This window comes from Schistocerca nitens, chromosome 2 (genome assembly GCF_023898315.1).
Source record: "Schistocerca nitens isolate TAMUIC-IGC-003100 chromosome 2, iqSchNite1.1, whole genome shotgun sequence".
NCBI classification, from domain to species: domain Eukaryota; kingdom Metazoa; phylum Arthropoda; class Insecta; order Orthoptera; family Acrididae; genus Schistocerca; species Schistocerca nitens.
Genome location: NC_064615.1, coordinates 768,523,739 through 768,536,548, shown reverse-complemented (window position 1 = coordinate 768,536,548; position 12,810 = coordinate 768,523,739). Strand labels below are relative to the sequence as shown.

General features: G+C 37.3%; 2 protein-coding genes across 3 annotated transcripts in view; one reads left to right on the top strand and one right to left on the bottom strand.

Moving 5' to 3' along the window:
* LOC126237008 (gastrula zinc finger protein xFG20-1-like) overlaps positions 1–7,072 on the bottom strand; it is a 76,073-nt gene extending 69,001 nt beyond the window's left edge. The window contains exons 1-3 of one of the 2 annotated variants that reach the window (XM_049946735.1): positions 6,746–7,072; positions 5,525–6,517; positions 5,359–5,447 (exon numbers count right to left, since the gene is read on the bottom strand). In XM_049946735.1, coding sequence (XP_049802692.1) covers positions 5,359–5,447; positions 5,525–6,515 — 1,080 coding nt within the window. In that variant the 5' untranslated portion in view covers positions 6,516–6,517; positions 6,746–7,072. Of the gene's footprint in view, positions 1–5,358; positions 5,448–5,524; positions 6,674–6,745 lie in introns of those variants that run through there. The other variant, XM_049946734.1, reaches the window with a different exon arrangement.
* A 2,089-nt stretch (positions 7,073–9,161) lies between these two features.
* On the top strand, positions 9,162–9,865 carry LOC126234615 (THAP domain-containing protein 1-like). The gene is made up of 3 exons (XM_049943342.1): positions 9,162–9,355; positions 9,429–9,697; positions 9,822–9,865. The coding sequence occupies exons 1-2, from the start codon at positions 9,285–9,287 to the stop codon at positions 9,649–9,651; spliced, it is 294 nt and encodes a 97-aa protein (XP_049799299.1). The 5' UTR covers positions 9,162–9,284; the 3' UTR covers positions 9,652–9,697; positions 9,822–9,865.
* Positions 9,866–12,810: the final 2,945 nt, after the last annotated feature.

Below are 12,810 nucleotides of genomic sequence, written 5' to 3'. Positions count from 1 at the left end.
GCTGCCAATGGCATCATTGGACGCTGCATGGAGGGGCATAGGGTCAGCACACCGCTCTCCCAGCCACTGCCAGTTTTTGTGATATAAGAGCCGCTACTACTTAGTTGAGTAGCTCCTCAACTAGCATCACAAGGTTGAGTGCACCCTTTTACAGCCCTCCCACCAAAGCAAAATCCTTGGCAGCCACTGGAATCAAACCCATGTCTTCTGCATGGCAATCAGTGGTGCTGACCACTTAGCTATGGAGGCAGACTTTTGTGCTGAAATTAAAAATATTTCCTGGAATTAAAGGTTTGAATAATCATAGGTATCAAAGACCTACTGCACCAAAGCAGTAAAATCTTGAGAAAACCTTTCTATAAACTTTCAATAACCCTGTCTGTGACTTTTACTTTCACATATACCTTTCGTAAGCTCTAGAAAATTTAATTCTTACACAAAGTAGCAGACAGGAATTCCTCCAACACATTTAAAGTGAGTACTTGGGCCTAAGGAATGAAACCTACATAGAAAAAACAGGTATGTTAAGACTGTGCATAGTATCAGTAGCAGCAGGGTAGCTTATTAGGGCCAACCACTAAACCTCTAATTATATACGGAAAAAAAATTCCAGTGCTTAAAACAGCTTCAAATTTTTGATTACACTACAAATGAGTTAATGTATCACAAAAGATTTGAAATTATGCTTAAAGTATACTGGTAGTCAGTAAGTGCCCTCGTTATGAAACCCTAGATGAATATAGTCTGGGTAAATTGTGCTCCATTTTAAGCAAAAGCAAGAGTTTCTTGCACCTCAATGTTTATGACATCACACCTCCTGAACTACATGTCTTACAATGACATAATTTTGCAGATACATTCAGTGACATGTGTAAATAGTGCCAGCAAAGTGTGTTGTGAACATATTTAGTGTTGAAGAACAACTAAATTAAAGCATCATGCCTGATGTTGAAATTTTACTGTGTGAACAGTGAAAATGCAGTAAGCGATAAATTGTTTTCCTCTTATCATTTTGTATGGGGGAGGGACCAGCAAGAAAAAGTTTTCTAGGGTTTCAAATTATATGTAAAGTTGGTTGGAAGTCACTATGTGGTTTCATTCTTAAATACTGGATGAATAAAGTCTGGATGTTTCTACAGCATCAGTTACGTAGCCTCAAGACAAAGACACAATTTCTATCTGTAATACTTGTTTATTGTGTTAAACTTTTAACATAAGACTATACCTCTTAATGAGTAGGTAATGACAGCATTTTAAAATTTTTAAATCAATCAACTATGCAAAATACTGAAAACCAAATTTTTGTTGCTCCTGGAAGCCATTAGACAGTCGACTTGCAACTGGTACTAGGTTTCCGGATAGCGATTTACAATGAGAAGGCTATAGACACAGTCAACTGATTTGGCTCACGTTTTGCAGGTCACTTGTGTACAACCTAAAATGAAAGACTCTTCAGGAATTTTGACTTTCAATTTTTGAGAAAATTGACCCCAAAAGTTCTTGACACAAAATCAACTCGGAACTAACGGGACTGAGAGAGAATTGAAAATTGAGCACAAAGTCTTTTCATCAAAATACATGGTCCAATCAGATTAATGTGACCACCATTTACGTTCTGTGTCAACACGCAATAACCACTCACATGTGCAAGGGGGTAGCACTAGCAGTGGCAGGTATATAAAGTGTGTCGGGGCAATGCAGAGAACTGTGCAATAGACGTTGAAATGTGGGAACAGAGCAATTTATCTGACATTCAAAAGGCCATGATCATTGACTTTCAGGCCAAGGGTGGAAGCATTTCTAAAGCATTTAAGTTTGTAAACTGTTTGCATGCCACCGTGGTTAAAGTAGGCCATGCTTTGCAAAATGATGTTATCCGAAATTGGCATTGAGGCAACTGTCGTGCAGCAAGAGCCATAGATGACAGGGGTGAATGACAGCCACAGACAGTGAGTACTGGCTAACAGATGGGCAACTATTGAGCAACTGACCACCCTGATGAACCAAGAGGTTACCAATAGTGTCGCCTCAATGATCAATCAGCTAATGTTGCTGCATATGGGCCTATGCAGCAGGTGTCTCGTTCACGCACCCATGCTGTTCATCGGTGATGAAGGCTGGAATTTGCATGCCAACATCACAACTGGATGTCCAATGAGTGGCAACAAGTGGCCTTTTCAGGTGAACCACATTTTATGCTATACAGGTGTGAAATATCTGAAAGCAACCACCCTGCAACAATCATCAGTAAAGTCCAGTGCAGGAGAGAGATGTTATGGTCTGGGCAATGTGTTTGTTTTGTCATTCGCAGGGTGATCTCATAATTCTGGAATGTATAATGGATCAACACAGGTATGCATCTATCCTTGGGGATCATGTCCACTCCTAGATGTAGGAATAGGAGAGTTAATAAGATAAGTAAATCAATGAAGAATAACAACAAAATGAGCAAATAAATTACTCAAATGACTTGGATTAGTAAAGAATTAAAATTTTAAGCCTTGTTGTATGAACACAATTCTGAGAAAGATTGCTGCGAAGATGAGCATTCTAAACATATTATCACACAAGGGAGAAAAAAATAATCCTTCTCCACTTGGCACTGAACATAAAATAACACATTCGTATATGGTCCAATATTCCATCACAATGTCTGGAAAATTGTTCTCAAACTTTTTCCTGTGCTTATAAGAAACTAATGATTAATTTGGTCCTTGGGGTACAGAAGAAGTCAATCGTTTAACCAACTTGTTAAGGGGATGTTTACTTCACTTGCATCAAATCTGGGAAATACAAAAATTCAATTTACAAAACATATCTTGAGAACATTTTACAACCATATGTTGCTGGTGACAGGTTTTGTTGATATTGGACTCCTGGGGTGGACAACTAACACAGTCATGTGTGACTTCCACAGCAGAAATAATACCACCAAACAGCCGTGTGATGTTTATTCTTATTACCATATTAAAAACTTGATTTCAATGCTTCAAAATTACAGTCTGCTTCTTGAAACCCAACAGGAATAACACAACCAAGCAGATGCAATAAATTTCACAGCACTATTCATGATCAATTTTCAGCACTGAGTTTTCTGACAATGTTATCGTATGTGTAGTATGCATCAAAATTAATTCCCGCCAGAAATATTTTCCAATTTAAAGCAATTTTGTATTCATCTGAATCTTCATAAGGAACAACATAGTTGTGCAAATATTATATTTATTAGATGTTCTTGATGTTATGAGTATTTTGCTTCAAGTGTTTATCCAACAAGTACCATCCATTAAATCACTGTTCAAAAGGAATTGAGAACAGGTACGATATTTAGTGAAACAAACATTGTAAATCAACCAGGATAAAATTTTAATTCTTTACTAACTCAAGTCATTTGAGAAATTTATTTGCCTACCTTGTAATTATTTTCTATCAATTTACTTACCTTAGTAATCCTTCTATGCCTACCAGTTGTGAAACAAAAAAAAAAAATTCAAATAAAAGGAAAACTGCAGAATTCAACTGAGAATTAGACACTGGTTCTTTACTCTAATATGTCTTGGTCAATATACCATTGGCGGTTTCCTTGAACAGCGTTTACCTTATGGGTATATATAAGCAGCAGTTAAAAAAGTTTCTTTACTTGACTTAGGAAAATATGCTTTTGCAGATCCCATTTATGTTTATGAAATACACTTAATCATCTATCGATACTTATGCGATTGTGAGTCATGAAATTTAGGGGTAGTTTTTCCAAAAATGGGTGGTTGCTGAGCCAAAATATCTGAGGGTCTTTCATTTTGGGTTGCAAACAAGGGACCTGCCAAATATGAGCCGAATCAGATGGTTGTGTCTGAGGCCTTCCCTTGTTAGCGATATAGATGCTGTTCCTGGTATATACCAATGGATTTCTACATAGTGTTATTCATAGTAAAAAGAATTTTTTGTTGATGATAGCAACATTCTAGTCACTGGGGAAAAAAACTCTTTCCAAAGAAATCAAATGAAGTCTGCAAAGCTGTCTACAATATGCAATAAATTTGCATTGAACAAATTGCCATGAAATTCAGTTCGAAGAAGGAAAATGATACTATAAAAATTTAGGTAGCAGTCTACCTCTAAAGACAGCATAACCGACACTGAATTTCTGGGAATGAATATTGATTCTCAACTGAAATGGTATGAACACACAAAAGACACCTGCAAACAGAGTGTTATCCACATCTTGTGGCCATAGAGTCATGTCATCAATGTATAAACGCCAGTGGCTTCTAGTTACCTACTAATCGCACCTGCGTTCAATTCTTGGCTATGGAATAATTTTATGGTGAACAATTGCACAAAATACGAATACAGTTTCAAACTACATTAATGGGACATTGTAACACAATCAAAAATAGTAATGAGACTCATTGTAAGGATTTAAACTACACCATACAAATGCATTTTCCGATCAGTTACACACAGGAACAATAATTTTCATAATTACTGCACAAACATCTTTATTCATGACCATGGAATTAGAGCTAAACTGAACTCATATCTACCTAGAAAGACTAAACAAAAAAAAACTCAAAACAGCTTTTTTTCTATTATGGAAGAAAATTGGACAATAAAAAGGAGATTATTAAATGAACTTATTTCCAGTGAAGGATTACTTCTCGATAACACAGAGTTGAAGTGATTTCATTTCATAACACACTTTTGCACTACGACATCTTCCATCCTTGCCCCCCTCCTCCTTCCAGGAAACCTTACACCAAAGCACAGCAATGGATAAAGCTGACATGCTCTCTCTGAGCTAAACATCTCACCCATTATGTAGGGATGCTGTGTCAGTTTTTCATGAAAACAAACTGGAAGCCGTGGTACACACAGTGGAAAATCCATGTCATTGTCAGCAGAGGAAACAAGAAAGAGCAATAGAGTAGCATGTGCAGTGGTTGGTGCTGTGAAATGAACGACCAGTGTTGCATTATGAATATAAAACCAAGGCAGTATCGTACAATAGTGATAAATGGAGGAACGTTGCACTGCTTTAAACATACTGGCCTTGTATTCAAACACATGGAAGCTCTAATCACCACTGGCCACCATAATTTCCTAATACCAGAAAGATTCTTATTATAAGAACACAAACAATTAATTACCTGCCTCATCCTTGTCAACCTAGCATTTTTAACTAGGCCTATGTAAATTCCTATGTACATATATTATGTGTTATTTTTCCCCTGTTCACTAATTGTTACACTGTGTGTGTGTGTGTAAATACAGGTTTTGTGTACCATTACACTGTCTACAAAATATTTATGTGACAGACTGTAAAATAACCTGCGATTTCAAACCAGTACTGTGGCATACCTTCTTAAAAGATTTGTCACATGTACTGCAAGTGTAACTTCGATCATCTTTGGCACGTTGCTCACGCTGACTGAATGTCTCCAGTCTTCCTGCAAACATCAACATCATTACTTTTCATGCAAATTATTGTCGTTTATGAAGAATTGTGCTGCACAATCCGTATTACCTGCTGGGAAACCATTGTGAGCTACCCGAACATGCACCATTAGACTCCCTTTCATTCTGAATGATTTAGGACACAGACGGCAAGGATAGTTTTTCACATCGCCAACGTCTGCATTATCAGATTCTAAAACTGAATCACTGCTTCTGGGGCTCAGATCTGAATGAATCAATTGCTTATGCATTTCCAGAATAGTATCTTCAGTAAATGAGAACTGACAAATCTCGCAAACTGCAGAGCTATTAGTACAGTGTCCTGAAGACCCAAATTGATTCGCTATTCCGTTGGACGGACGTTTCTCTGTGGTGGACTCGCTGTCAGTTACTTTGGTTGTCGGTATCGCAATTTCGTCAGCACACACTCTTTTACCTTCAGAGGGAAGCAAGTTGTAAATATTTTGCTGGAAGCTTTGAGTGACCGTCGGAGGCGTTTCTGACTCTCTCAACTCTTTAATACTCGCTTCGTTATTGCTGATTATCGCACAACTGCTTCCTACTTGCGTGTTTTCAGACGTACTCCCAACTTCTGCATCATCAACAGCACTCCTATCGTCGACGGCTGTACACACTTCACGGACACAGTCACCGTGTTCAAATGTCAAATTGTGTATATTACACGTGGTCCGTGAACTCTCTTCCTCTTTGTGCTGTCTGCTATCTTCGTGAACTGGTGAAGATACACGAATGTCGGCAAATGAATCGCAAATGATTAATGGTTTCTTTAAATTTAAGGATAAAGGCCCAGCGACTTTGGATGATAATACAGATTGCTCTTCTGTTGAGGCAGATGACTGAACTCCTTTTATATGTTGCCCACGAAGTATGGAATGGCTAAATAGATGTATTGTAAATTTATCGAGCCCTCTCAAAACATCATTGCAGACAGGGCAGAGGAACTCTCTCGTCGAAGCATATAAAAGACCATGACACAAAGAATCGACGTTAATGAAGCCCGGCTGAGTACAAATGGGACATGCAAGAAGCGATGACTCCATGTCTGGAACATTCACAAGGCTCGTCTGCAAACATAAACACCTTAAAAACAGCAATTTCTACGCCTACAATTACATGTCACAAAACAAGGTTAGCTATCGTAGTTTCCAAAGCCATTAGAAAAGTGGTAAACAAAACACTATTTTCCACAGATGGAACGTTTTATTTATTTATTTGATCTAGCTTATACACCGTTTAGACATGCAACCGTAATATAACATATCTTGTATACATAATAATGGCTTTTCTTGGTATAATTAATCTGTAGTGTCCGTTTCAGGGTAACGTCGATTAAATCACAGTTGACGGAACGGGACGTCAAAACATTCCACAATGCACTTCAAATGCCGGCTCTACAAAAGAGCTGTCAACGGCACGGAACTTCAAAGTTTCTCGGGCTGAATGTTTTGACACTGCTATTGATGGAGGGAATTGCATCGTCTTAACCGATTTTCGTCACACTCACTCATGTTATGATAGTTGTGCTTTTGAATCTTGCTAGTATTTATTTCATTATTCTGATTTGTTTTCGAAACAAACTGCAAATATTCCATGACGACTTGGGTGTCAGAATCAGAATTTTTATTGTCCCATAACATACAGACTTAAATCACAAGATTTAATGTACAAGGGACTCGTCAATACCGCAATTACAATTTATGTATATTACAGAAACAATAGTTATTAACTTAAAATTTACAGAGAATGTGTGTCGTCCAACTACAGCAGTATTATTTTAAAAGGAGAGTATATTTATTAAATTCATTTATGGGGCATAAAACTTCTAAGTTTAATTAACAAAACATTTCAGCCACTTGATTCCTTGCTCGGACTGTCATATAACCATAAAGAAATTCTCCTAAGGAATAATAACATTTCTGTACTAAAAATTATCATAGTTTTGCTTTAGTTGCCCCATCTCCATGAGAGGATTTGTTTCTTTTTAGAATGTTGTAAATTTTCATGCGCATGTCTTCTGGCGTTTGTACAAACAGCTTTAATCTATGAGTGGGAAGCATGAAATTCTCCTTGTTCCTAGTATTGTATTGATGTTTAAAGTTATTCTCTATGAATACCAGGTGTAACGGTATGAAATGAGCACAGTCTAGTATAACAGTCGCGACACTTCGCCTCGATTTTGTTGCCTTCAGCGCCAGCAGCGCTCCAAGCGGCCGGTAGGTTGAACTGTGAGTTCGGCACGATCGCGAAAGCGAATAGTGATTGTTTATTTTGATTTATACAATGGTTTTTACCATCGGGAGCGTTTGTAGCGCAATATATTGCAGCAGCAATAGGAAGAAGACACCACAGCTGTCTTTTTTTAGGTTTCCTAAGGATCCTGAGAGGCATATACCATCATGTTACTAAACTGTATCGTCAGGATTCATTTGCAAATGTATGTGTATAAATCATGAATGTTTCGTTTTAGGAGCAAAAAAATGGCTAGTTAATAGCAGACGAGAAGATCTTATGAACAAAGACCCGGTTTACCTGTATAATAGTATTAGGTTTTGTTCGCTACATTTCGAACAAAACCAGTTCATGAACGCAGACAATAACAAACTCGAGTGGAATGCAGTACCCACACTGTTTGACATTCCAAATAAGCCACCTCAACTGACGATGAAGAAGAAACTGCCACAAAGATACGACAGTCAATCTAAAGCTGTAAAACAGTCCTATGACACAGAAGCAGCCAGTTCAACTCTCTATGTATTAGTGCCAGATTCGTGAGAATCATTAACACAAGACCTGCTTTGACGATGAAGTGGTTAGATTAAGTGCAGCTGTTAGTGTCTTACAAAAGCATGTGAAGTGTCAGAATTGCAGATAGCTAGACTTCGAGCGAAACTATTATGGGACAAGGAAAGTGAATACAGACAGATTGTTTGAAAATTATTCAAATATTTGGTTTTTCGTGAAATGTAATGTAATCAGTTCATTATAATGTTTTCAGCATATTTCTCCCACTGTTTGTCAGTTGCTTGTCCCACTTAGAATAATATAAAGATGAAGGTCGTGGCAACAAGTGACAATGACAAACACAGCACGCCTACAGAACGATAAACGAGCTGTCCATCGCTTTTGCATGTAGAGGTACATGTCTGTGCTTCTTACATGTGAATCTGTATGTTTATATTCTTTTGATATCAACGTGGTAAGCTGCAATTCTGTCTAATGTCCCAAGTGTTTCTTCACGAATGTGTTGTAGTTTGCCACTCTATTCATGGTTTTTGTCCATACTTGCGCTTATTTTAGAATCATTTTTTGAAACATTTATGCCTTCTGATACTACAGAAACTCTTGGAGGCAAGAAACTAACTCGAATAATTCGGAAATTACGTACGAAATGGATGCAAACAAACATTATGCTTACGACGCGTCTGACGTTCACCCTACCAGCCGCTCTGAGCGCTAGTGTCGCTCCATCTGTCAAACGGCAACAACTTTTACAGCAGTGAGTGTCGCGACTGTTATGTTAGACTGTGGAAATGAGCGTTAAGATACAAATGTGTCGATAAGGAACATTTGTTATGAACGAGCCTTAATTTTTTTTTTGTTTGGTTGGTATGACATTTGTCAAAGATATTTAGTATACATCAAGTCAACAGGCGTCTAAAGCTAGCGAAATGAGGGATGCTCAACTACCGGACTTACCGATAGATGGCTCTACCAGCTGATTACTGTCGTCTGTATTGACCGCCATATTCGAATTTGGCAAGAAGTTTCTCTCGGTCTGTACGGTGTATAAGGAATTAAGTATTATCGAAATGGTGATTTCTTGTTCCGATTTCAATTGTACGAAGCGATGGAGTAAGGAAAGTGACTTACCATTTCACAGGTAATAGGACTACCGATACAATACGATAAAAATACAGACTTAGTGCGTTTGCTAATGCGATGTTTTTGAACAGGTTTCTCCTAAAGCACCCAGAGCTGCTAAAGAAGTGTATTACTTCCGTGAAGCGGAAAGGTTTTAATCCTACGTCTTGCAGTTCTCTTTGCGGAAACCATTTGCGACAAGATGATTACGTAGTGAGCCCTAGAACGTGGAAGAAACGTCTCAAACCCGAAGCAGTGCCATCAGTTTTTGTCTTTCCGACTCATTTGATGCCACCAAATAAACAGCGACGATGACATGTTGTTAGGATTTTGAGTGACAACGAATGCTTCTCCATTTGAGGTAGCTAATTAATTTCCTTGCTATGTGTGTGCTTTTTACTTTTGTGAATTTATTTCGTACTAACACAAATGAGCTACATAGGTCTAAGCAATGTTGTAATACAGGTCCATATTTTTGTTTTTAGCGTTCTGTCATAGAATCTGTGCTCGATTTGCCAGCTGCAGAACCTAGTGATTGCGTGGAGAATGTTGTCAATGAGAATTCTTCCGTGGAAAGCATGTCCCAATTATCCAATGCAGAAGCTGCGAATTGTGTCAAAAACGTTAGTATAAGGGTGTTTTCACACGCCCAATGTTTTCTTATAATATTTTTTCATCAAGCCTTGAGATATTTCAATCATATATAACGAAATTATTTCTTTGTTTCAGAGTGCAGTTGGTTCTTCAGCAATTGATTGTGGTATACAATCGAAAGTAGAAATGGAAGACAAGGCGACCGAAACTTGCAATTTTTTCTCAGACATTGTGCACGAATTAAAACGTAAACTGAAGTATGATCCATGGATGACATCATAAGTTCATTGAAGGAGAATGGGCATCTTCCTAAGAAGTTACATAATTTCCTCAATCATCAGAAAGGAACACAAGTGGAATTAGTGTGCAATTTAGTGAACAACTCTCTCTCGTCAAAGGGTAATAGATACACAACAAATGTGAAAATGTTTGTGATGACTGTGTACTTTTATTCACCAGCAGCATGTGATTACCTGCAAAAATTAATGCCTCTGCCCCATAAATCATTGATTTCCAAATGGGTGGCAAGTGTAGACTGTGAACCTGGCTTCTTAAAAGATTTTTTTAAGTACATTGATTTGAACCAAATTGTAAGGGACCAGTTCAGCGATTCATGTCTAATTGTAGACAGTATGGCAATTAGGAAGCAAGTAGTTTGGGACCGAGGAACTAAGCAATACACAGTTTTTTTTTAGACTTTGGTGGGGAAGTTTCTCAGTCAAAAGAAGTAATAGAGGCATCTAAGGCTCTGACTTTCATGCTTGGCTCTATTAAAGGGAAATTTAAATGCCCGATTGCATATTTCTTTATCAACGGTGTACAGGCAAATAATCAGGCCACACTGATAAAATCTGCTTTGAGAGGCTGCATAGTTCTGGCATTAGGGTTTGGTGTGTTACATGTGATGGCTGCAAGGTAAATATAAGCACTTGGCTGTACTTTAAATTTTTCCAAGGGTGATTTTAAAAGCCACTTTCCTCATCCTGTGGAAAAATACAATGTTTATTGTATCTTTGACATGTGTCATATGATTAAGTTAGCCATAAATGCTGTAGCAGAAGTATCTATCGAGTCTCCAACTGGCATTATTAGATGGCATTTCATTGAGCAATTGAAGAAGGTACAACAAGAAGAAGGTATGACATTTGCCAACAAACTATCATAGCAACATATAAGTTATGTAAATAGAAAAATGAATGTTTCATTAGCTACACAGACTTTGAATTCTAGTGTGGCAGATAGTATAGAGTTTTTGAGGAGGGTTGGTGAACCAAATTTTAAAGGAAGTGAAGCAACAGTAGAATTTTTGTATTATATTGATAGGATTTTTGATATTCTGAACTCCAGAAATCCATTAGGTAAAGGGTATAAGAGCCCCCTGACACTTGACAACAAATCTTATTGGCTTGGTATTTTCAGACACTAAAAATTATATCAAAGGCTTAAAAATTATTGGTGTTCCGTTGCTGCTCCATGCAAGAAGTACTTTTGCTTTTGGGATAATTTTCGATATGCAATCAGTCAGGCACATAGCTCTGTCAAGTATGCTTCGTGTCGACTCTCCTCTGAAGTATTTGCTGACATATAAACTGTCACAAGATCACATAGGGCTTTTTTTTCCTGCTTTCGGCCCAGAGGTGGTTGGAACAACAATCCAAATGCATACCAGTTCAAATGTGCCATGAGAAAGTTTCTCTTGGGTAACAGTGTCACTGTAATGAATGAGAATTGATCAAATTTTAATGTGTGTTGTTTGCCACCTGTTTATGATTTTCATGCAAGAAAGCATGTAGTAGAAAGTGATGAAAGTGTTGCAGAAAATGAAATAGAGAAGTGGTGTGCACTTCTTGATGATAAGATTAAGTTCTCATTTTACAAGCAAAACATAGTCTATAATATTGCAGGATATGTGTCATTGCGCTTGTCAAGGCAGATCACATGCAAAGACTGTCTTCACATACTGAAGCCACCAGTAGTTAAATTTGCATTAGAATGTGATGCTCTCTATGCTTTTCCCAATATGGCCAGTAAAAATGCATTTGTAAATTTTGTTAACCGGGGAGAACTGGTTAAAACAAATGGCTGCGTATACTCTGTTGTAGAATACTCAGATAAACTGTTTCAGATGTTTGTGATTGCTGGGGATATGCGACGGAAATATATACAGGCCAAGATTTTGCATTCTGTTAAAAATAATTTTGTAAATTACCCATTTCCTGCTCTTGGTCATGATTACCGTTATGAAATTGGGATTGAGGACTTACATCAGACTCAACTTGTTTGTAAGATTGCATCCCTGTACTCCTGCATACGCTTAAAAACATATGGGAAAAAATGTCTGCTGAGAAAATTTTAAACAACAAATCAAGTATAAGGCAGAAGTTAAATAAACTCATATTGTTTAATCATGTATAGTGCGCAAATTGGAAAAGATTATGTAATGGAACATTCCATGCAGATGGGTGTGATATTTTGACAGCTTTTTTAAAACTTTGTCCATAGATTTGTTGTTGTGTAATGATGAACTTCAAAGGACGAATCACATTGAAGTAAAATTAACTCTTTACATCCTGTGTAGATATTGTAACAAAATTGTAATTGTTTATTATATAAGCTTATTTTAAGATGTTTGGTGTTACAAAATATGCACTTGCATTAAAAACAGGTGATTTGTGTGAAATTAATGGAAAAAAAAGTTCTGAGACTTATTTGACAGATGGCTTTCAGTGTGAGAAAATATTTCCCTCAATAACCATGTTAACTTGAATTTGATCTAATGGAGTATGCAGTGGCCCTATGTTTCAAACAGTAATGTTTGTGGATACTCTGCATCATAAGAGCAATAAAATTGTTACTCTGTCAGTTCTTGTTTTAATACTT